The 25,272-nt window shown below is 43.6% G+C and overlaps 1 protein-coding gene across 2 annotated transcripts in view; it reads left to right on the top strand.

Moving 5' to 3' along the window:
- Positions 1-25,272, top strand: part of ROR1 (receptor tyrosine kinase like orphan receptor 1) — a 416,227-nt gene that overhangs the window by 361,840 nt on the left and 29,115 nt on the right. For both annotated transcript variants that reach the window (XM_046019333.1, XM_046020034.1), the window contains exons 5-7: positions 15,120-15,247; positions 17,339-17,656; positions 19,206-19,451. In XM_046019333.1, the coding sequence (XP_045875289.1) occupies positions 15,120-15,247; positions 17,339-17,656; positions 19,206-19,451 (692 nt within the window). The remainder of the gene's footprint in view (positions 1-15,119; positions 15,248-17,338; positions 17,657-19,205; positions 19,452-25,272) is intronic.

Genomic DNA, 25,272 nt, shown 5'->3' with positions numbered 1-25,272 from the left:
ACTGCTCTAAAATAGCTTTGTCAAACAAAGCATGAACACTAGGAGTTTCCTGACATTTTCATAACTACGAGCATATGATTTGCAGTTCATATTGAATAACGATGTAAGAAATCTGCCAAGAAATCTCCAAATACTATTTCCAGCACTGGTTTCTAACCAGTTACAGCTGCCTCACCACAGAATGTGAGCACAATAGACTACCAGGTTCCATGCTACTCATGCTCATAGGGTTTGTATTGAGTTACTGGGAGTCACCCTATGGTGGGGGGAGAGCGGGGAGTCACTCTCCTGGAAAGCATTTAAGATGAATAAAGCTAAGGGTTTAATGTTCTAATGAAAAAATTTGTCAATATTTAAATCAAACGTGTGAACACTAAGTGTTTTTACATACGCTTGCTGCAGAGGTCCAAGGCAGTCTTTGGCTTTCCGGACACAAATAAAGCAGATAGATGCACTGTTAAACTCTCAAACAATGACAAAGGAAAACATGGGGTCATTGCTTCACTCAAAGCCTGCCAGGAGATTAATTGCCGAAGAGATGTATTTTATGCGGTGTCCAAAAATTGCAGAATCTACGGGAGTGTCTTGCTTTCACTAGGAGAAAACATATGTCACCTCTCACCAGAGATGTTTATGTCTTTTCACAAACCTGTCTTTTTTCAGCCTAAAGACATTCCAACTGGAAATGACTACAAAGCCAGGAGTTGATAGGCTAGGGGTGGTTAGTAATGCTTAAAATAATACCCTAGTGAAGTCCGATATACTTTTGTACCGCGAGGCCTGTGGAACAGCGACCTGGACACCAGGACTGCGTGGGCTGTGTGTTTCTGGTTAGAGGAACTGGGGGAAAGAGGTAGGAAGTGGTGAAGCTACCTCTGACCTGCCAACTCTGAAACTAACAGATTTGGGGCTGCAGGGTTCTTGAGGAGCTAGTGAAGTGCACTAGAGAAATAGGGATGGAACCTGCCTTAGTCCACCTTTGGGATCATATTCAAACACGGGCTTGCTGAAGGCCGATGGCGTTGGAGTCCCGAGCAAGTGTTTGTAGCTGTACCTGAGAAGCATAGAATGCAGTTTCATAAACACTTACTGGATGCCTGCTGCAACCATGCTGAATGTCCCGGAAGGGAGATCAGGGATGTGTTCAGACTACAGAGAAAAGTGGGAATGGCTGCTGTGCTTCAGGAACATTCTGCCTGGCAGAGGAACCAACATATCAACATTAATCACAGTAGCATGAAGTAGGTGTAGAATGCTAGAGAGAGCATATCTATCTGCTCAGGGACTCATCAGGGAGGTTTCTGGAAAGAACGTTAAAGATGGTAAGACTGAGCTAGAACAGTGAACCGGGTGAAGAAAGGTGGAAGTGGGTTTCTTGGAAGGAAATGGCCAGGGCACAAATGTCTGTAACAACACAGTGTCCTCGGAAACTATGAGCTGTTCTTTATCACTAGGGCCTGGAGTTCCAAGGGAGGCAGTAGCAGGTGCTGAAGAGGTGGATGGAGCGAGTCATTCGGGGCCTTATAATCCCTATGAACCTGCTAGGGCTGTCGCTGTGAACTTTCTGCAGCAGAGAGCCACTGCATTTGTGAGCGAGACATGATCTGGTCTACTACTAGGTAGCTCATCTTGTGGCAGCATGAAAGATCAGTCTTCAAGCTAAAGAACAGCGGTAGCGACACCAATTAGGAGGCGACCACAACTGTCTTGGTGGGACACAATGAGACCTCAAAGTGGAGTGACCATAAAAGATTAGAATTGGAAAGGACATACTGTATAGTTTGACTTCTGTAATCTACAAATGGAGTGAATGAGGACAAAAGAGGCTAAGTGACCTATCCAAGGTTAGATGGAAATAAAGTTTTTTGGCAACTAAATCAGGACCAAGGACCCTGGCCTTCTGATTTCCAGCCCAGTGACTTTTCCAGTCAGCAATGCCAAAATCAGTCCCAGCATCCTGCTTGTTAGGTAATGCCCCAGAGAAACTTGAAACATTACTTGGCCAGCATTTTTCCTGTCAGTATCTAGGAGGTGGGAGCAGTCCTTGCTGGGTAGAGAGGCCTTCAACCAAGCCAGACTGCCAGGGGGGATCTTTTTTGTTCATCTTCTTTCTGTCTGGCTTTAAATCTATCCCTTACCTACTGCTTGAGGAATTCTCTCCCTTCTGCTGACGAAGCAGTATACCATACAAGTGAGCACCTTTCCTCAAGCTTGTTTTCTCAATACTGTTAATCTAACTACTGTATCATTATTAAGCACTGGTACAATTTAGAAGACACGTGGTCCAATAAAATCAACATCAACTCTTTCCATTTAAATTCCTTCCTTGACTATGTACCTATAACTATTTTATATAGCAGCATTATCTGTGCAGATGCTGTTTTGTGGTGTGTCTTTTCTACTAAATATATATTCTCATATATATTTTTTATAGTATTTCTCATAATGGGAACAGCAGGAAATGTGGAGTGAGTCCTAAGGCTTTGGGCAAGAAACTTAATCCCTGAACTTTAGTTTCCTCAACTAGATAATGTGGAAAATACTACTACCTTGGGGGGGGGGGGCGGGTTCCTGGCACATGGTAGGTATAAAAAAACATCTATTCTCCCCTCCACCCCACCTTTTTGTTGTTGATGTTGTTGTTTCTGTGTGGAGCAATGTAGTACTTTTGCAAACATCTAGGTATGATTACAAATGATGCCCATAGCTAGAAGTCAAAGATTACTTTTAAAAATCTACCTCAAAGCTGAGAATATCATTGAGCATAAAGAAGGAGCTTAATATCTTGTGAACGTAGGTGGAAGAAATAAAGAAGAGGAGAGAGAACCTTGTAACTTGAAAACTAGACTTGCTAAGTAATCTGTGGCCTTCCAATCCTATATTCATTGAAGTGATATATTTATTGTGTACCTGAGGATCCCAGTCTGGTTTATGGGGAGCGTCAGCTACGTGGGTGACACAGATTTCAATTGTAAGTGGCCTTTGGACAGCCTCATGAAGGGTGGATGGGAAGAGCAAAAGACTAGAGGCCAACCTCCCAGTCAGGGGACTGTTCTGGTGAACCGCTGAGAGGTGGTGGGTACCTAAGGCAGGAGGAAGGAGAGGGCTCAAATTCAAGAAGGGCTTTGAAAACAAATTTCGTTTTCAAGTTAGAATGTTGCTACTGGTAAAGGTCGCCCCGTCTCCTTCCATTCAGTAGAATTCATGGGGAGGCTGACTGCCCAGCTGGGGAAGTGGAAAATCTGACTATGTATTTCAGGTTGCTGGATGAACTCAGGCTCTCCCTCTTTGCTGCCACCACCCAGAAGTTAAAATTAAAGCAAGGGAGATTTAATTCACTCTTTTAACATTTTTTAAAATTTTGTCAACAACTAGTTACTTTCTAGGCACAATGGGGACGTAACAGTGACCAACCAAAGTTCCTGTCCCCATGAAGTTTGTATATAAAAATAAACAAAGGTATCAGTAGATACAGATGGAGAGTATGTCTGATACTAAGATACTTATTAGACAGGTAAGGGTCAGGGGAAAGAGATAAGCCTGAGGTCAGAGAAATGGTGGGGGTGGCAGGAGACTATGCAAGGGTGTTGTAATGACTCCATTTTCCACTTAGTGTGAGAAGGGAAGTGTGAGAAGCCATTGGAAGGGCTTGAGCAGAGGAAGGACATGAACTGGTTTCTGTCCTCAAAGGATTCCCTCCACCCACCATGTTGAGAATAGACAGTGGAAGATGGTCAAGATTGAGAGTAGAAAGACTAGTTGTGAGGCTGTTGGGAACGATCATGCAGTGGTAATGGTGGCCTGAACCAGAGGGTAGTAGTAAAGGTGGGTTTGGTATAAATTTTGAAGGAGGTGAAAATATGGGCTGATGGTCTGGATTAGGACTATGAGAGAAAGTGTAGAGTCAAGGAGAGCCCAGAAGTTTTTGCTGTGAGCAATTGGAAGGAAGGAATTATTATTTACCGGGATGATGGAAGAACTCACGAATGGTCTTGTTGAAAAATAAAGAGTTCAATTTTAGACATGTGAAGTTTGAATTCCTTTTAGATACCCAAGTGGGTATGGAGGCTGAAGTTCAGAGAGTATTCTCAGCTGGAGATGTGTATTTGGGAAGTCCTTAGCACAGAAGTGGTCGTTTAAAGCTAGGAGAGAGTGCCTGGGTGGCTCAGTCGGCTAAGGGTCCAACTCTTGATTTTGACTCATGTCATGATATCAGGGTCATGAGATCAAGCCCTGCATGGGGTTCCCTGCTGTTGTGTGAAGTCTGCTTAAGATTCTCTCTCCCTCCTTCTCCTTCTGTCCCTCCCCTATGCTCTCTTGCTCACTCTCTATTTATAAAAAATAAAAATAAAAAATAAAGCCAGGAAATGGGAAGATCAAATAGGGAGTGGGAGTAGAAGGAAGAGGTCTGAGGACTGAGCATAGGGCTCTCAATGACTGAATCTCAATGACTGAAGTCTTTTTTTTTTTTTTTTTTTTTTGACAGAGAGAAATCACAAGTAGGCAGAGAGGCAGGCAGAGAGAGAGGAGGAAGCAGGCTCCCCGCGGAGCAGAGAGCCCAATGTGGGGCTCGATCCCAGGACCCTGGGATCATGACCTGAGCCGAAGGCAGAGGCTTTAAACCCACTGAGCCACCCAGGCGCCCCCCCAATGACTGAAGTCTTAAACTAGCAAAGGAGACCAAGAAGCACAGCCAGAGAAATAAGAGGAAAACCAAGTGAGAACAGTATCCTGGAAGCCAAGTGAAGGAAAAGGTTTCAAGAAGTGATGAGCTGTGTCAAATGCTGCTGCTAAATCACTAAAGATAAAGACTGGAAATTTACTATTGGATTTGGTAACATGGAGATTGTTGACCTTGATAAGAGCTCTTTCAGTGGATGGAAAGGCAAATGCCTGATTAGGTTGGGTCCAAGAGCAAGTGGAAGAACTGGGGGAAACAGGTGTAGAGAACTCCTTTGAGAGAAGTATTGCTATAAACAGGAGCAGAAAAATATGGAGGTAGTTGAACAGGGACACAATCTAAAAAGAATTTGTTTTAAAATGGGAGATAGGGGGGCACCTGGGTGGCTCAGTGGGTTGAAGCCTCTGCCTTCAGCTCAGGTCATGATCCCAGGGTCCTGGGACCAAGCCCCACATCGGGCTCTCTGCTCAGTGGGGAGCCTGCTTCTCTGCCTAGTTGTGATCTCTGTCTGTCAAATAAATACATAAAGTCTTAAAAAAAATAAAATAAAATGGAAGATAGGGACGCCTAGATGGCTCAGTCAGTTGACCATCCAACTTTTGATTTTGGCTTGAGTGAACTCAGGATCATTAGATCGAGCCCCACATGGGGCTCAATGCTCAAAGCAGGGGAGCCTGCTTCTTTCCTTCTCTCTCTCCCTCTTGCCCCTTCCCCTGGTCCTGTGCTATCCCTTTCTCTTTCTTAAATAAAGAAATAAATCTTTAAAAGGAAAATATAAGGGGCACCTGGGTGATGCAGTTGGTTAAGTAACTGACTCTTAGTTTCAGCTGGGGCCATGGTCTCAGGGTCATGGGATCAATCTCCCACCCCCCACCTTCCAGCTCCGTGCTGAATGTGGAGTCTACTTAGGTTTTTTTCTTTCCTTCCCACTCATGCTTTCTAAATAAATAAACAAGCAAATAAATCTTTTTTTAATTAAAAAATAAAAGGAAAAAATAAAATAAAATGGGAGATATTACAGCACGTTGATGTATTGATGGGAATGATCCGATAGAGATGGGGGGAAATGGTGATCAACAGAGAAAAAGAAGAGTTGCCAGAACAATGCCCATGAGTAAGTGAGGGGGGTAAGATCCACCTGTGCAAGGTGATGGTTGGGCCCATCCCTTCTAATGGGATGGGAGGCAGTTTAGGGAGCAGACCAAGTAGAGGCAGAAGTGGCAGTTTGATCCCAATTCTCTTCCCTACATCTAGGCTCCAAGAGACTCCATACCTAGCCCAGGGCCACGTGCAGCTAGGAAGCAGCTGTTAAGATTGAACCTGGTACTTTGTGGGTCTCCAAAGGCCTCTCTTTCCACCACACTCACTCTGTCCATCTAACTACTTGGTGAACTCGAGCAAGTCACACAACCACTCACTCTTGGTTCTTTCACCTTTAGAAAGGGTTGGACCAGAGGCCTGCAAGGTCCCATTGCAACTGAATGACTCCATGAGAGGGTAGGCTCAGGGGACAGCCACAGGCATGGCGCCTGCCTGAGTTCACTGTCCCCTATCCCACCAGCTCTGCCAGCAGTCTCACACCATTTTCTGTCACCTCTGACACAGGCACAGCTCTTTCCATTGAAACTGCTGAATGTTCTGTACTTTGTGTCTTGGGTTTATTGCAAGTCCTTGTGGGAGATTATGGCTTGGGCCCCTTCAAACTGAACCAACCATCTTGGACCCTAATCTGCAGTCTTAGACCTCCAGCCCCACCATTTGCCACACTGTCCCTAATCACATCACTTTCTGGTGTCCCTTTGTTTCCAAGATAAAAATCCAAGATTTGAGTGCACAGAGAAATAATGGAATGGTGAACCTCTTTATTGGCCCAGACTCTGCAGGTTAACACCCAACCCTTGGGCGTATCCCACTCCCTCCTCCCATTACTCCCATTTAGCCTTACTCTGCCTCTGACTCCACTTACCTTGGCTAGCATACCATAGCTGACCCTTGAACAACAATGATTTGAACTGGGGGCCCACTTCTAGGCAGGTTATTTTCAATAAATACAGTACAACACTATAAATGTATTTTCTCGTGATTTTCTTAATAATGTTTTCTCTAGCTTACTTTATTGTAAGAATACAGTATATGATATCTGTAACTTATAAAATATGTTAATTAACTCTTCATGTTATCCGTAAGGCTTGTGGTCAACAGTAGGCTAATAGTTAAGTTTTCAGGGAATCAAAGATTATTCACAGATTTTCAACTGTACAAGGTTCAACTCCCCAGCCCCTGTGTTGTTCAAGGCCAACTGCATTGAATCCACGATTCGTTGAATTATTCCTCTTTTAAGCTGTCATCTTCTCCAGAAACCTTCCCAGCCTTAACTGGATGACTTTTTATTCCCAGCTGAAGGCTTCAACAAGCTCGTTGGTTGAAGAGGAAGAGGAGTGTAGAGTCTAGTGAGCAGAGATTATATTGTTGCTATCTGAATTCCAAAAATATGAGCCCCTCCCCCCACCAACCCACCGCTATTCCACATTTCTTTTTGAAGACCCCATTGGATTTCATAAATTTTTTCCAGAGACCTCTTGTCTAACAGATATTGCTGGTCTAATTACTATATTCCCGTTTGGTACATCACAAATCAATCCTTATTTTAACATGAATTTCTGCCTCTACTACAGTTTTTTAAATGTGTAAGATTCTAGACTTGACATGGGCCCCTCTATATTACTGTATTTTGGATTGGGGTTTGGGAGCAGCATTGAGTTCACCATTGGTTTTTAGGGAGGCTGGTAATCTTTCATAACTGCCATTCACAGAAGCAATGGGAAACAAAGCTGAGCGGAAACAGAAAAGCAGGAATTAGGGATTGGGCTTTACCCCACTTCTGAGTAGCAATATGAAACTAAACCCTCCTAAGAAGTCCCTAAATTCCCTTTACCACTCTTTCCACAGACCTCCTCTTTTTTCAATCCATGACCAAAGGCATAAAAGGAAAGTGAAAAACTAGTCAAAGAAATCTTAGTAACATTTGTGGTAGAAAATCTGACCAGATTGGTATGTGTGAATTTCATATTCTTCCAAATTCCTTTTAGTCTCAGTGGGCAAATTTAGGGGTCTTTTGAATGCCTGATACTTGGAGAACTGCCAGAAAACATCCAAAGATCTTCTAATGAGAACTTGGTGGGGGGGTGCACAACGGGTCTCCAAGTCCCACCTATGCATTCCCAGCTCCAGCCTTAAGGTGAGGGGCAAAGTGGGCCCTTCATAGAAGGAAAAGTGAAAACACCCCAGGGCTTCATAGAAGGTACAAAGCTAACCTACCACAAAAACCTCAGTAAATAAGAGAGGGCAAAAATCACCCATTCTTTTAATAGTGATCTTCACATTCTTAAAAATAGGTACCAGGGCAGTCCTGTCCTTTCAGATGTGTCTTTAAATAGGAGTAAAATATATTACATGCATAATTTCCCCTCAAATCACATTTGTGAGATACAAGCCTGGGTAATTCTGTTCCTTTTCCAGAGTGAAATGCAACCCTTGTGTTTCCAAACATCGTTATGAAGCAAAACCAATACCTTCCCATTTCTAAGTTGGACACAAGTAACTATTATGTGTTGCTCTGGAAACTATGACAGAACATTATTCATTTGTTTGTTTTAATGGTTCATGGCCAAGAAAAAAACTTTAAAATTTAATTTTTTTAGAAGATTTTATTTACTTATTCTAGAGTGAGAGAGAGAGGGAAAGAGTGCAGGGGGAGCCCAGGCAGAGGGGCAAGCAGTCTCCACGCTGAGTGTGGAGCCCAATGCGGGGCTTGATCCCATGACCCAGAGACCACGACCTGAACCCAAACCAAGAGTCAGATGTTCGACCAACTAAGCTACCCAGGTGCCCCTTAAAATTTAATTATTTAAAGCAAATAACTTCTGTGAGAAAGAGCAAGGGATGCTTTTGCTAAGGAAATAAATGTTAACAATTGTTAGTGTCCAGGTGTGGGAAATAGCTCATGATACTTGACACAGTCACGTCGGTGAGCTCACAGAAGTGTTCTAGTGAGAGAAGGGATGTTAAGAGTTAGGTGAGTTCTCAGCCTGATAGATTGAGGCCTTTTCTGCGAGTCATTGCCCCTCTGGGTTGACGGTCTGGATTGGCTTACTTTGAAAGCTGACCCTAAAGGTCAGCTATGTTAACGCATTACTCTCTTTGATGTCCACTTATAGACAGGTCTGTAGAGGACAGTTTGTGAGATAAGTTTGGGATCACATATTTAACCCATTATCTCTTGGCCACTGCTGGCCTGAGGCAAAGTCTATTCTTGACATACCAGACACCTTCCCCTCCAGGACATTCACCTTCTCTCCTTCATTCTGACCAGCTCTTTCCATGTCTCCACCTGTATTTGTCCTGACGCCCTTTCTCTGAGGGTGTGTAGTTATAGCTGATGAGAATTAAATTCTTTTCCTTCTTCTTGGTTTGCAATTAACCAAGGATGCTTCATGGCCCAGAGTCTGAAGAGGAAGAGAGTGGCTTGAGGTGTGGAAGGTGCTTCAGACATGTTGGTGGACTAGCCTGGGAAAGCCCAACATCTATGACATCTGTGTCAGGTGTTGGCCCGTCAGGCAGCGAACCTTCTTTTCTACTTTAGAAGATCTGGAGGGGGACAGTTCTTGACAGCCCCCTTTCCTTCATTAAGCAGGGCTCCTGAGGTATGCATTATACAGGGGCCTTGAGGTGGGAAGGTGAACCAGACAAGGTCCTTGCCTTAGAGTGGCAGCGAGATGGACACTAAAAAGACAAACAGAACATGGGGTGGGTGTGCGGGAGGGGTGTGACGTGTGATAAAGACACTGGCTTAGGGAGAGGTCAGTTATGAACTTTCGTGGAGGACTTAGCATCTGGAACTTGAAGACAAGAAGGCATTCACAAGGAGAAAAAGAGGGTGGAAGGCTTTATAAGCCTTAGGAAGAGAGGAAGCCAAGCCAGAGGAACCGTGAACTGCCTCCCCTGTTTTGAGACTAGCAAGGTCATTCGTGTCGCTAGTATGATCAGGTTTGTGTAGGCGTGACTGGCAGGAGCAAGGTGGAAAATTGGGCAGGGACTGGATGATGAAGGGTCTTGGAGGCTGCAGTCAGGAAACTGAAGTGAGTGGGAAACTATAATTTTAGGCAGGAAATGACCTGATCTGTATTTGAAAAGATCACTTTGTGACAAAATGAATGATGAACGAGATGACAGAGATCCCCAGTACTAGTGAGTCCCACACCCTCCATTCCCAGTCTGCCTTCTCAGTCATCCCGGCACGAAGCTGGGTCCAGATCTAACTGTCAAGTCAAGGAAGAGTGCCTTCTTCTTCCAGCACAGACCTCTCCGTTGACCCCACCTTTGTTGCCATACAGCTTCCGGGAAAGATGAAAGTGCCCGCAGCAGCTAGCAAAAATCAATCTACACTAAGGCTTCCTGACCAAATAGGTCATCTCTCCTGGAAGTGTTTGAATTTAGAAGTAGGTCAAGCCTCAAACAAGTAAGTGCATTGTTAGTGAAGAGAATTCCGCCACCCAGGGATAGGCCCTGGATAGGCCCTAGGATAAGGTTTGTTATAAAGAGTAAATGAGGTCATCTTCCTGACCCCCTCACCCCATAGCATCTCCAGTTCTGTCTACGCACAATAAGGTTCCCACCCCTCCCCCATCCTATAAGAGGGTTTTTTTACTTTTTATTTTGACATATTTTTATACTTAAGAAAAGTTCCAAAAATAGTACAGAGAATTTCCATATGTCCTTCATCCCATTCCTCCTAATGTTCTTGTCTTGCATAAACATAGTGTGATGATCAAAAGTAAGAAATTATTGGGGCGCCTGGGTGGCTCAGCAGGTTAAGCGGCTGACTCTTTTTTTTTTTTTTAAGATTTTATTTATTTATTAGTCAGAGAGAGAGAGAGAGAGAACACAGGCAGACAGAGTGGCAGGCAGAGGCAGAGGGCGAAGCAGGCTCCCTGCCCAGCAAGAAGCCCGATGTGGGACTCGATCCCAGGACGCTGGGATCATGACCTGAGCCGAAGGCAGCCACTTAACCAACTGAGCCACCCAGGCATCCCTAAGCGGCTGACTCTTGATCTTGGCTCCGATATAAACTAATTTACAGACTTTATTTGAATTTTGCCAGTTTTCCCAGTCGTATTTCAGGGTTTCTTTTTAAATCACATATGCAAGAAAACTGTTGAGTTTAATCTCTTGTGTCCCTTAAATGAAGACAACCTTTGGAGAGGTAGCCTCCTTGGAAGCTCTGAGGAGAGCTGTCGTGGACCTCTCATGGTCCAAAATTGGCACAACCCCATTTGGGCATCCATTAGGGGTATTCTCCATCTTTTCACTTTTCCTACTCCACCCACCCATCCTTTCTCCTCTTTTCCTTCTCCCTGCTTACAAAACTAGATAGTGTTCACATGCCCTGTACCATGCAGTGTGCTTGTTCCATCATCAGAGTTCTCTGCTTTAGTCAACTAACCGGAGAAGTTGGCCCGGGAATTTGTTGCTGTTGATTTTCACTGTCACTGTAAAACCCCCTTGGGTTGTGACTTGTAATGGCAGCATTTCCCTTTCGTTGGTCTCCAGTGGATCCTGGGTAGATGCCCCTACTGCTACCATGTTGGTCATGGTCACTCTTAGTTAGCCCTGTATGACTATCCCTCATAAGCTCCTTGGGGAGACCCTGGAGGTGGAAGGCTATCGGGGTTGACAACATGGTAACTAAATTACTTTATGAGTTAGACAGCATGAATCCCCATCACAAAGCATCCCTGCTTCTTAACATCACGGTGAGGTCCATGGCACATGCTGGTGCAAAATTCCATTTGCGCATTTACAGTGCACCCTCTTCTCTGTAGAAAGAACACAGTCTTGAGCATGCTCACTGCAAGTGCCCTTCCAATTTTGCTGCCGTGTGCTCCGCGGTTTTAAGTTTGCTCAGCAAAATTAATGATGAAAGAAGCGTGAGCTGGAGAAAAGCTTAGAGCTAATGAATGTTGGAGGAGCATTGGTTCACCTCCAGCCAAAAGACAGGCGGAAAAATGGAAAGCATGAAAGGTGGCTGAGACTCTATATTCCAAAGGAAATCTTTTTGCCACCACGGAGACATCAAGGCACCTTCACAGCAGAAAGCCCTTATAAGCAGTGCCAAAACCTTCATAAAGCATTTGGAGGGAAGCTGTATACCATGGTTACAAGGCTAGTTTGGGTCAAATCTAGCTTCTCTACTTGCTGTGTAAATCTAGACAAGTTCTTCGTTCTGACTCTCAGTTTTCTTGTCTGTAAAATGGGAATGATTACACGTCCCCTTTTTTGTAAGATTGTTGTCAGGATTTAATGATTTAATATCAATGGTATATGTAAATGAAACTTCACAGTTCCTGGTACAGAATAAAGGTTCATTTGAAAGTCTCTTATTTATAATTGGGCTGAGCTAATTAAAAGTAATACTGAAAAGAGGAACGTCATGATAGATCTGATAATACGGCATAATGGCTTAAGCTTGAACCTTAAGGTTCAATCCTAGCTCCACCATGAACTGGCTTTGTGAATTTGAGCCATTTATTTCTCCGAACCTGAGTCTCTCCCTCTGTAAAATAAGAATAATAATACTACAGAAGGGGCTACTTGGAAGAAAGCACTTAGCATAGTACCCAGCATGGAGAGTGGCAGACACTTAATAGAGGTTTGTTTTTCTAGTGCTGTGGCTCTCAACCACATTCAGATCACCTGAGAGCTTTTTAAAAAACACGCCTGCCCGGCTGCATCCCCAGAGAGGATGATTTAATAGGTCTGAGGTGGGGCGTAGGCATTGGTATTTTCAAAAGCATTCTGAGAAGATTCTTCACAGAAGCCAAGACTGAGCACTACTCCCTCGCAGATGACATTACACGCTGTTTTTTTGTTTTGTTTTGTTTTGCTTTTTCTCTCCATCCTCAAGAGAATGGTCAGAAGATCAGGAATTCTGGACACAGTCAAAAATTCAGTACACCTGCAGCTCTAAGCCCTTGATAAGAAATAGGCAGCCAAGGAACTGCATTCCTTTTTATTATGGAAAAAAAAAAGTATTCAAAGAGTCTTTTTAGAGTCTTGAACTGGAAAGGTGGTAAGAAGTTTAGCCTAAGCCTCACACATAAAATATGGGAACTCCCAGTAGGTTGGGGATTTATATCTGGGGGTAATTCCAGGGTTTTGTCCTCCCAAGAGATATAAACTGAGGCCTTGAGAGTTTCATGTGGGGGAGGAAGAAGTGTTTTCATAACGACACCTTAAAAGTCCAGGCCTCGGCTAATGCCTAGGGATAGAAGGGCATCATCTATAATAGTCGGGGAAAGGGGGTGGTGTAGAAGTGCATTCTGGTCTCAGTACTTTGGTTTCCAAGATCCAAGGCTAGGTCATCGAGAAACTTCTCCCCACAGGTTTACGGTATTAGTTACCCAATAAAAGTAGGGTTAATTTTACAACCCAAGTAAAATTTAAGCCAAAAAGGCTTCAACATTACTCTAGGATTTATGAAAGTAAACATATGGAGTGCTTGCAGGATTTTACGACATTAAAATTTCAATGTCTTCATGTCAGGTATGCGACAGATTCCTTTGTGTGTATCCTTAAAGGTTAAGTTTTTAAGAGCTTTGCAATTTGGGGGAATTTTTGGGAATGAAAGTGAAGATACTTTCCCCAATCTCCCCCTCCAAAAAGACTGTTGGAGTGAATGGGGAGTGGAGAGCCTCTGGACACTGGTCTTTTAATGATCAGCTTTATCAGATTTTTTTCACCTGGTTTCCTGTTACAGTGGGCTTTCTCAGCTTCCACACTGAACCCCCAAGGGGGAAGTCTAGGGCCATAAGACTGACTCCAAGTCAATTTTACAGAATAGGAGCTTAGTAAATGATTGTCCTTTAAATAAACATCTTCTTGGTGATCATAAATACTTCAATAATAAGCATGTGTTACCTCTGAGTAGCACTTTGTAAGAACGTTTATATTATTTCATAGGGTCCTGATGACTTTCACTTATAGGGTATAGAGGTCAGTGATAATCTTCATCTTACAGATAAGAAAATGATAGCTCAGAGGACTCAGAAAGATTAGCTAAGGACATGCAGATGTTAAACCCCGGAAGACAACTTTTCTCCTGACTTCTGCTCTAAAATACTTTAACTTAGAAGAAACCAAAGAGGAAAAAATGATCTTTTTATTCACACAATGTACAGATTCCAGCAAGCTTAACAGAAGAGGAAGAACCGGGCTGAAGTCCGCCCAGAAGCCTGGCAGGTGGCCTTTTGTCTGGCTGTGGTCTACTTTTGAGAACCAGCTGGATATTCTGTACTCTGGTGTCTTGTGCTTATGGTAGACTCTCCGGGGGGATGTTATGACCCTTATCCTTTCAAGCAGAAGCTCCCATCTTGGGCACCCTCCAGCCTTCGACCTCCAGCCATTTGCCACACTGACACTAACCACACTATCTGGCATCCCCTTGTCTTCAGAATAAAATCTACTCCCCCTTCTTTTTTTTTTTTTTTTTAAAGATTTTATTTATCTATCCGACAGTCAGAAATCACAAGTAGGCAGAGAGGCAGGCAGAGAGAGAGGGGGAAGCAGGCTCCCCGCTGAGCAGGGAGCCCGATGTGGGGCTCAATCCCAGGACCCTGGGATCATGACCTGAGCTGAAGGCAGAGGCTTTAACCCACTGAGCCACCCAGGCGCCCCCCCCCCTACTTTTTTAATTATAATTTTTGAGGCCACAGATTTTTTAAGATTATCTTTAAAGTTTTCGGGGATCATGAAAGCATGATTTTCATTGACACATTCTGTAGATGTCCTGGAATTTAGTGACTCATTTGAAATTGTGCAGTCCAGGGGCTGCCCGGACATCTCTCTGCAGGGTAGAGATAATGGGTCTTAAGCAGCAAGGAGCCACGTAGCTGCACTGCCCTCTGGTTTCTTTCCAGCCGCACCCAGCTCCTCACCACGTGGAGCCCCCAGTAGACACATAGTTGGAGTGCATCTTGTGGATAAGGCGCCCACGCCTTTGTAGCAAATGAAGCAGAAAAATCTGTGCTTAAAAAACAAAACAAAACAAAAAATTGTAGAACATGTGCCCAGATTCCCAACTCGTTTCCTCTTTACTTTTTTAACTACATCATCTTCCAGCCCACCACCAGCTGCGAAAATAAAAGTGCTTTCTCCCCTATTTAAGGATGATTTTGCGCTTCAGAATGATTTTCTGGGGGTGAAGGAAGCTTGACCAACGTGACCAGCAGATGTTTTAAGTGATGGATGGAACAGAAGAAAAGCCTGACTTCCTTAGCCCAGCCTTGGGTATCCTGTGCTCAGCTTCTCCCCCTAGCGACTGTTTCGGGTATCACACAGTCAGAGCCAACTCACCAGCTAAATGTCTGTGCTCTGTTTTTAGAGATGAGTACGAAGAAGATGGATTCTGTCAGCCTTACAGAGGGATTGCATGTGCAAGATTTATTGGCAACCGCACTGTCTATATGGAGTCTTTGCACATGCAAGGGGAAATAGAAAATCAGATCACAGGTAGGTAACACCAGCGAAATTGTATTGATACCTTACGTAACCCTTTTTCTCCCCACACGTTTTCTTGAGCTCCTCTCTTGACAAAGGATTGGGCTAGGCATAGGGGTTAGGAACAGGACCACAGAGAAGCAGGAGATATGATCTCCATGTTCTGGAAGGAACACTAGAATACTTTATGGAAGATTGTTGCTCGTAGAGGAAAAGGGTGCTCTGAAAACTCTCACATTCATTCAGACACTTGATAAAGATTATTAGTGTTTTGGGCACACCAGGAACTGGATGGGGCACTCGGGATATGCCAGTCTGGTGAATAAGCCAGCTTATGCCTCTGCCCTCATTGAGCTTACTGTTCGGAGACAGCATCGCCTAGACTGGAAGTCGTGTAAACTCTAAATCAATTTAGAGTCTAGAATTCTGGACACCATTACTATGACTTTAGGGAAAACTCTGACTCTTCATGAAAAATCTCTCTCTTCATTGGTGAAGTGAGTGATAAGGCAAGATGATCATAAGTCTCTTCTTGCCTTCTAGCCTTCTCTGTTTTACCCTTCATTTTTCTGAATCAGAAGTATCTTTTTAGTGGAAATCTAATAGTGATGCCCTTTCTAGCACGCATGAGCAAAGCAGTGTGTAGGCTACCTTGTACGATTTTACACACCTGGTTCCGGTGGTTTTAACAGCCTTGTGTTTCATCCATTAGTGTAGTTGTGCACCATTTCCATATATTCTTGCAAGCCATTAAAATTGCCTTTATGGGATTCTAATAACGTTGCCAGGCTTAGCAAATAAAAGCACAGGACACCCAGTTGCTTCTGAATTTCAAGTAAACAATGGATTATTTTTTAGTATAAGTATGTTCCAAATGTTTACCTGAAATTCAAACGTAACCAAGTGCCTTGTAGTTTATGGTAACCTTAGGATTGAACAAACCTGAGGCAGGCACACAGAACAGCAAGGAGTTCCATGGGGACTATGAAGGAACTAAGAGGAGCCCAGGGGAGCTGTTTAATCTGGAGAAGCGACTAGAGAAAGCTGGAGTTGTCACTTGCTAAAGAACTTTCAGGAGGAAGGACTGTGCAGTGAGCAGAGGACAGAAGCAGGACAGATGAGGAGGGGCTGTGGAAGGCACATTATAACCTAATATAAGAACATTTTAACATATTTTTACTAAGTATTCACAAAAAAAAAAAAATGGGAGCTCTGAAGTAAATGTTTCATCACCCATGTGTAATAATCCTCTCAGACATTTTCAATGGACATCTGCTTACTGGAAAACACTATTGTTAAAGAAAGCCACTTCATTTTGTTTAACCCGGCATTTCCCAGGCGTGTTTGGCTCTGGAACCCTAGTTTCTCAAACACTATGAATATTCTACAGAATGAATATTCTGAGGAACATCCATTGAGAAACAGTGTACCAAACCCCGCCAGACTATCTTGTGAGGTACAAGCTCCTTGTCAATGCAAAGGGAGACAGGTACTCTTTCTGTACAGGATGTCAAGCTGCAGAGGTCAGGCTAAGTGACCACTATTACATACCCCAGAATGACTGAGTTGAGCTTTTCAAGAACTTCCAAGAGAATTGCCTCATTTTCAGAAGACAAAATAGAAGTATCAAAGGCACAAAGAAATTAAACAAGTTACCCAGAGTCATCCACCTCAGAGGTAAGACGCAGAACTAAATCCTGGGATCAGGCTTGTCCACCACAGACAGCGAGTTCTGCCCTGCAGCTGTCGAATGTTTTAGAAGCTTCATAAAACTCATAAAAAGAACCGGATGAAACACAAAGTTCTGTTGCTTTGTAGTAAAAATGAAAAATATATTGTGCTTTAACCTAATTAATTCTTTTTATTAGGAAATGGTACATATGTAACCTAATCCTGTTTTTTTAACTTTGTAGTCAAAATGATTTTTTTTCAAGCCAGTGAAAGTAAGCGCTTGGACATCTGAACTGAATCTCCTCTTGGCCTTGTCTGTTTGAGTGCAGCGGATTCCTTCCCCTGTGTGTTTATATCTGATATCTGTTGACTAGATAACCGGTGGAGATAAACCCTGGCCCCTGGGAGTTAATAACTGTGTTTGTTTTCCAGCTGCCTTCACCATGATCGGCACCTCCAGCCACTTATCTGATAAGTGCTCTCAGTTTGCCATTCCTTCCCTGTGCCACTACGCCTTCCCGTACTGCGACGAGACGGCGTCCATCCCGAAGCCCCGGGACTTGTGTCGCGATGAATGTGAAATCCTGGAAAACGTCTTGTGTCAAACAGAGTACATTTTTGCGAGATCAAATCCCATGATCCTGATGAGGCTGAAACTGCCAAACTGTGAAGATCTCCCCCAGCCCGAGAGCCCGGAGGCCGCAAACTGCATCCGGATAGGAATTCCCATGGCGGATCCTATCAATAAAAGTAGGTGGTAACTCCTGGCCTTCCGTGCTGCCTGGGGGCCCACAACCCTGTGGCACAGTGAAAAGTGGACCTTCTTGGTAGGCAGATTACCTTCCCATGGGCTGAATACTGTGTGGGGGATGGAGCACTCAGTGAGCCGGTTAGACGTGGTCCCTGGCCTCAAGATGCTTCATGAAGATGGTCATTTTACATATGGCTGCTGGTTCTTCAGTGACTTAAATAGAATTGCCATACAACCCAGCAATGCCGCACCTGGGTATACACCCACAAGAATTTGAAAAAGGTATTCACACAAAAACTTGTATGCCAGTGTTCACCACAGGTGAACACCTTTCACCAAAGGTGAATATAACCCAAGTGTCCATCAGCGGATAGATGGATAAACAAATTGTAGTATATCTATATAATGAAATATGACTCACCCATTAAAAAGGAATAAAATCCTGAAACTTGAAAGGATTATGATAGCAAAAGAAGCCAGACATCCTTGTATGATTCCATTTCTATGAAACATCCAGAATAGACAAATCTATAGAGACAGAAAGCAGATTAGTGGTTGCCAGGGATGGGGTGGGGGGCTTGGGGAGTGACTGCTGAATGAGTATAAGATTTCTTTGGGGATGATACAGGTGTTCTGGAATGAGACCTGTGTCCTGGAATGGTGAAGGTTGCACAATATTTTCAATGTTCTAAATACTCTAATGGCAAATTTTATGGTATGTATATTGTACCACAATTTAAAATACATATACATGGGGCTTGTCTCTACCCACTGTCCTCTCACCTCTGTTCCTCTATAACTTCCCATTCCCTTAGAATTAAACTCACTGGCAGTTTTTTTAGTTTCCTTTTGTAATTTAATATTATGCTATTAGTTAAATGAATTAATGCATCTAAAATGCTGAAAACTATGCTTAGCATGTAATAATAGCAGTATCTTCATTATTACCTTTATTTTATCATTACCTCTCCATATTTTCATTTATTTCAACTCAGTGGAGTTTTGCCATGCTTTCAAGAAATAGCCTTGTGGTCCCCTGGGAAGAGGACTTGCTTCTCAAGAAGAGCCAGTCCATCAGCACTGAGTGGCCCTAACTCTTGTTAGAAACCCATACGCACTGCTCCTAGCAAACATTTTCTGGGAACTAGATTTCTTTATCCCATGATTCATGTCTAAAGACATCAAGCAAAAATGGAAAGAAGAGTTTAGCTTGAACCTTTCCTGAACCATTCACTAGGAAATTACTCCTGTGCCCCCCTGGGTCCCGCCCCCAGTTCTGACTTTTTTTGTGTTCAATATTAAAAATACTTGTGGAGGACTGGTTTTATTCCTGACCCATAAGCTTTAAATCCTCCCAGGAATGTAACTGCAAGGCAGGACCGCTGTCCCGGCCCAGCAAGCAAGGAGACTGCCCGCCTGGCCCCTGACCAGCAGGGAAGCCTTAGCCCATGAGGTTAATTGCAAGCCCTTCCAGAAACTGCTGGCTGGAAGCTTCAGCAACTGCTGGTTCTTTCTCACAGTCTGGGCCTTTCTCTTCTGCTTTCTCAGATCACAAGTGCTATAACAGCACAGGTGTGGACTATCGGGGGACAGTCAGTGTGACCAAATCAGGACGCCAGTGCCAGCCGTGGAATTCCCAGTACCCGCACACACACACCTTTACCGCCCTCCGTTTCCCGGAGCTGAATGGGGGCCATTCCTACTGCCGCAATCCAGGGAATCAGAAGGAGGCTCCTTGGTGCTTCACGTTGGATGAAAATTTCAAGTCTGACCTGTGCGACATCCCAGCATGTGGTAAATGCCTTTACGTATTCGGTGACCTTTAAAAGAGCCTCTCTTGTCCCCCTGCGATTAGCAGAGGCGATAAGGGGGCCAAGGAGAGTGGTGATGTTTGTTAGATCTCAAACTATGTTTCTAAGGCGCATAAACCTTGCCGTGTCTATGTTAAAACACCTTTTAGGGTACCAGCTCACATTCTCGGGGAGCAAACTGCTTGCTTCCCACAACCATTGCAGTTAGTGGGTGAAAGAGGCACAAGGAAACCAGCTCATCACAATCAGCCATGTAGAAAAAGACATTACCCTCCAGGGTCCATGTCCATGTGCACCCATTTTCGTATAACAGGTATTATGGGCAGAAGCCAAAAGAGAACTGTTCTCCTGTTGTCCTTGAGAACACCCACGAGGTAGGATGAGTCTATGGGCGTTAATCAGCCATTCTGAGTAACACATTACTCAGGGCAATGTGTAGAGAAACTCTGTCCTTTGGGTCATCTTCTCATGTCGCAGAAGTGTGGGAAGAAAATGAAATTCTTGAATCAGTTTGTTCCATTTCCTAGAAAAGTGTTTGGCAGGGTAGGAGAAAGAGAAGGAAAATTAGAGTGAAACCTGGAGTTGGGACTATCTGGGAACTGAATCTTCTTCCTGGTCCTACTTGTATTTTTTTTTTTTTTAATTTGACAGACAGAGATCACAAGTAGGCAGAGAGGAAGGCAGAGAGAGAGAGAGGAGGAAGCAGACTCCCTGCTGAGCAGAGAGCCCAATGCAGGGCTCTATCCCAGGACCCTGGGATCATGACCTGAGCTGAAGGCAGAGGCTTTAACCCACTGAGCCACCCAGGCGCCCCTCCTGGTCCTCGTTCTTAGATATGACGCCTGTGGGTTCTCCCGGCTCAGAGTCCAGTGTCACTGCAGGAAAAGCAATAGCAGGAAATGGACGTAATCATAACATCCTATCGGGAGAATAAATGGGTTGTGAAAAAAAAAAAAACTGGGGCGCCTGAGTGGCTCAGTGGGTTAAAGTCTCTGCCTTCGGCTCAGGTCATGGTCCCAGGGTCCTGGGATCGAGCCCCACATCGGGCTCTCTGCTCCGCAGGGAGCCTGCTTCCTCCTCTCTCTCTGCCTGCCTCGCTGTCTACTTGTGACCTCTGTCTGTCAAATAAATAAATAAATAATTCTTTAAAAATAAAAAACTGTATGATGTCTGGAAGGTGGTAAATGCTTGACAAATAATATAGTCAGTACATAAGGAGCATCTACTATTAGTATGTAGTCAACATAGAGGAATGTTTGCTCTCAGTTTAGCAAACATTGTTTGAGAGCCCACTGAGGAGCAGAGGGTTTGAAAGAGAAATACAGTGTGATTCACATTACAATCACAGTGCAGGGTGTGTGATGCAAGAGAAGTCAGCACGACTTCATGTTCATGTTATGGAACAGAGGAAGCGAAAACATACTAAAGAGTTCCATAGGAAGAAGCAATAAAAATGTTAAAAAGAAACCTTAGTGATGAAAATGTGGGAAACTATTATTCTATGATTTCATTCTTATGTGTTACCTGTTACTATATTGTCTTCTCTTGCAAAATGGATTTTATGGGTTCTCAAACATGCCAAGTTTGAGAAAGAGGTGACCAGACCCTTTTTGTGTTGCTGGGCTTTAAAATGCCTTCATATGCAGCATAAAGAACAAATTATGAAGTAAAACTCTCCCAGAGCCACCATTGGAAACTTCAAAGCAAATTATCCCGTATTTTTTAAACGGTGTGCCCTTAATTATTCATGACTTTCCCACATGCTATATTCAACATTAATAGGAATGCATAAAAATAAATGTAGATTTATAATCATTTACTTGGCTGCCCAGCCCTTCTCCTAAACCAAGTGAGGTACAAAGATCTGTAAGAGAGTCAAAGACAAACAGCATCACGGACTGAGCACCTTCCACATGTCAGGCGTTGTACTTGGGGTTTTCATAGGCTTCATTTATAGTTGACTTTACGCTGTGATGGGTATTATTAACCCTGTGCTGTTGGTGTTACACCCAACTTCTAAATGGCATATCTGTCTGAGTCCAATCTCGTCTTCCTGCTACTCTACCATGCTATCTCAGAATACTGATGTGTGTCCTTAAGGAGCCCAGATGAATTATTTTAGGGAAGAAATACATTGTTCGCTCCTCTCTGGGTACATGCAATTGTCCTTGGGATGTCTTCTGACCCCTAATTTCCAACTAATACCCAGCAGAAGTAGGGAGGTAATTTGCTCATAAACTGGAAGATTTGTTGATAAGCTGATTCAAGCTTTATTATAATTAGTTTAGTCAGGACTCTAAATTGCACCTAAAAACTATGGTTTTCATTTCAGTGACCTTCCTGAAGTCATCAGACCAAATACACAGTCTGAGGGATGAAAGAAATCCTTAAGCAGCCTTTCAGACTGCGGACAGAAAGAGAAAGATCACCTACATCTCACAAAACACTTATCATGTGCCCATACAAAACTCCACGCTTACATACTCATGTGCATTTAAAACTCATATCCACACTGTGAGGTGGGTATTAAAGTCCACCGAGGTTCAGAAGGGCTAAAGGAGGGGTCTACATCACACAAATGATGAGACTGGAGCTTGAACCTCCCCTATCTACATATAGCTCTGACCAAACTCAAAGCTCACAGCTCTTTTCCCAGACCCGCTGCTATCTCCCATTTAAAGGTTTTTTTCCCCAGAAATTAGTAAAAGAATGACAATAGCCTGCACCTCTGGATTCTAGGATACAGATTCTCGTAATATGCTTTGACATCAAAATATGTTCCCTTGCTGATGAGGAAATCTCCCCTCGTATTACTCTGTATTATCATAGTGTTAATCAGTACAGTGATGTTAGAAGCCCTGAAACTATTTCTTTCTGAATATCAGTCCACAGAGGACAACTTAACATTCTGACCAGTGGTTAGTTCTCGTCATGTGAGAGATAAATTTAGACGAATGCTCAATCTAGAGATGACAAGGCAGTTTCCAGCACTTATAATAATAATTTTTATCAAAAAGAGCATTTGCATTTCACGTTGAAAGGAAACAGTTCCTCTGGAATTCTTCAAGCCAAGCCACAAGTACATCCATTAAAGGCACAGGGAATCCTTGACGTTGATCAAGGAGCAGCTGTTGGGAGGGGGAGCATTAAAGAAGAAGGCAGGTTGCCATCAGCTGTTGTTGCTGGGCAAGTCTCGGAATTGCCCCTCGATAGACCACCTCTAGCAACTTAGTCATAATAGCATCCTACTTTTCAAACACTTCCTGCAAGCATTTGATTTCCTTTCTCTTTTCATTCTTAGAAAAATTCTGAAAGAGAAAGTAGGAATTTCCAACCCTCTTTTACCATATGAGAAGACCAAGACCCGGGGAAGTGGTAGGACTTACCCAAGATCACAAATCAGTTAACAGAAACCAGGTCTCCTCTCTCTAGGACCACTCACTGCTTATTGTTCTATAGCAATGCTTCCCAAATGACAGAAGACTTGTCTCCCAGGGAACATTTGGCAGTGTCTCAAGATATTTCGGTCATCACTCCTGGGAAGGGGGATTGTGAGTTGTTTCTGGCATCTGGGGGTGGAGGCCAGAGATGCTGCTAAACGAGCTAGATGCACAGAATGACCCATACAAATAATTATCCAGCCCAAAATGCCAACAATGCCAGGGTGGAGGAACCCTGAGACTGGATAGGAATTATCCCGTTTAAACTATAGAAAAACAATAACATTAAACAGCAATTGCCACTTATTGAGTGCTTACAATGAATCAAAGACCATACTAAAAGTTTTTTTATGCATTATGTCATTTATAATAGCCTTCTAGCCCTGTGAGTTGGGTTTTATTCTACCCAAGAAGAGAAAACTGAGACTCAGACTAAGTAACCTGTCCAATGCCACATGGTTAATAAGAATTAAACTAAGGATTCCAACCTATAGCCAGTAGTTGTGTGTCAGATAGGTAGAGAGATAAATATTAAGAATAACGTTTTATCCTACAGCTTGTGGGGCGTATTTAAAATGAGTCCTTTTCCTTCTCCCTTGCAAATGGGATGGAGTCTCATGGGAATGTTCTTGCATTCTTTAGTTAAGTCAGAATTAAGGAGATTTCAAAATCTCCATGTGGTTTCTCATTTTCCTACTGATAACTTTTGTTTTTGTTTCAACAAAGTTAAGGCTAAAAGAAGTATAGGCCTAATTAAATGCAGAATGTGAGCCTTTGTTGTACTTTCTAGAATAAAGGCATTTGGGAATGGCCTGCCACAGACTGTTTTATCTGCAAACTTTCACTCTAAGACAGAACATAAAGTTAAACACAACCAAATATGTCTGCTGTGGACTCTGGGAATTGGCTCCACTAGGACTCTATGCTTGTGCCAGGTAATGCTTGGAGGAGGGGAAAGAACCAAAGATAGTTTGGGCAAGACCTGACCTGTCCCTGACCTCTCCCTGTCTTTTTCAGTCCCTGTCTTTTTCCTTCTTATCCGAGGCATCTAACAATTAGAATGGTTAGTTACTTATTTAGTTATTCACTGAAACTCAGTATGTGTTGAGTTTCTACTATGCCTCAGACTTTGTGAATAGGGTAGATGAAAGCCTGCCCTCGTGTAACTTACAATCTGGTGAGACAGTCAGAGGGAATAAATATGAATCATATTAAGCACTCTTTTATGGTTCCCAACGTTTCTGTGCACTGTCATGCACTTGGCATTTTCATGATGGCTGCTGTCAGTTCTTGAACACCAGCATCTGGCCTATGACTTAGCTGATGCTAATAAAATGTGTTGAATGAATGAATCCTCATAATAACCACGGGATAAAGGAATCTTCTCCATTTTACTGATGGAGAAGTGGAGGCCATGTTGTTTTTCGTAAAGCCAACATTAAAACCAGGTCCATAGGACTACAGGTCCAGTCTTCTGTCTACCATAGCACAACTACCTCAAGAACAAATTCTAGATGATTCAGAGGAATAAACATTCCTTTCTCGTTTTCCTCTTTCCTTTGATCATTATGGATTCTCTAGATCTTTGGGATGCTGTCCATTGATTTTCTTGTTCGCAGCTCCACACATGCAGGGGTGCAGCTCCCAGCCATCTACGCTGAGAGATCCTACTTGCTCACCTCAGCCTCAGCCCCAGGGAGGACTAGCTCCCCCAGCAGCTCCACGCAAGGCTCACGGCGTCTACCCATTTCCCGTTAAATCCAGCTCTCCTCCCTTCCCGGCAGCCCCAGGTCCCCAGCCCTCAGAGTTGGCCATTTTCCCTGAGAGCCTGCCTGCAAACCTTCATTCACTACGCCTTTACCTCTAGTCACTGTGGCCACCTTCCAAGCCAAATACTGTGGGTTGGGTGGAAACTACGTCGAAAAAGAAACATTTGCCTATGTTCTTTCCAACTGGCACCTAGGCACACCTCCCAGGTTCACAGTTTCACTGTAGCCCTTATCATTGCTTTTCGACACAGCCCTGGGGCAGAACTGTGGAAAATGCCGGTTTCTCAGGGAGCAGTTTTTGCAGGATCTGGCCATTTTACTTCAGCTGTATTCTACCACATGACTTCTCTTTTTTCTCTCTTCCCCACTAACAGAGGTCCCCCATTTGTTCCTCTCTTGACATGTATGGGGAGGTGGAATCTTGATTGTATTAGTGCTTTCATAGTCAAACCTCGGCCCTTTATTTTACTCTAGATTAAGTCCAGAGGCCACATTTCTTCCACCACCCAGCCTGGCATGCCCAAGAGACCTCAATAAAGGGTCTCTCCCTCTACCAAACAGCTAGAACTTCTAAGCAGTGCTATGGTTTTGACTC

Source organism: Meles meles, chromosome 1 (genome assembly GCF_922984935.1).
Source record: "Meles meles chromosome 1, mMelMel3.1 paternal haplotype, whole genome shotgun sequence".
Lineage (NCBI taxonomy): Eukaryota > Metazoa > Chordata > Mammalia > Carnivora > Mustelidae > Meles > Meles meles.
The sequence above is the reverse complement of the archived record's forward strand: the minus strand, read 5'-3'. Positions and strand labels throughout refer to the sequence as shown.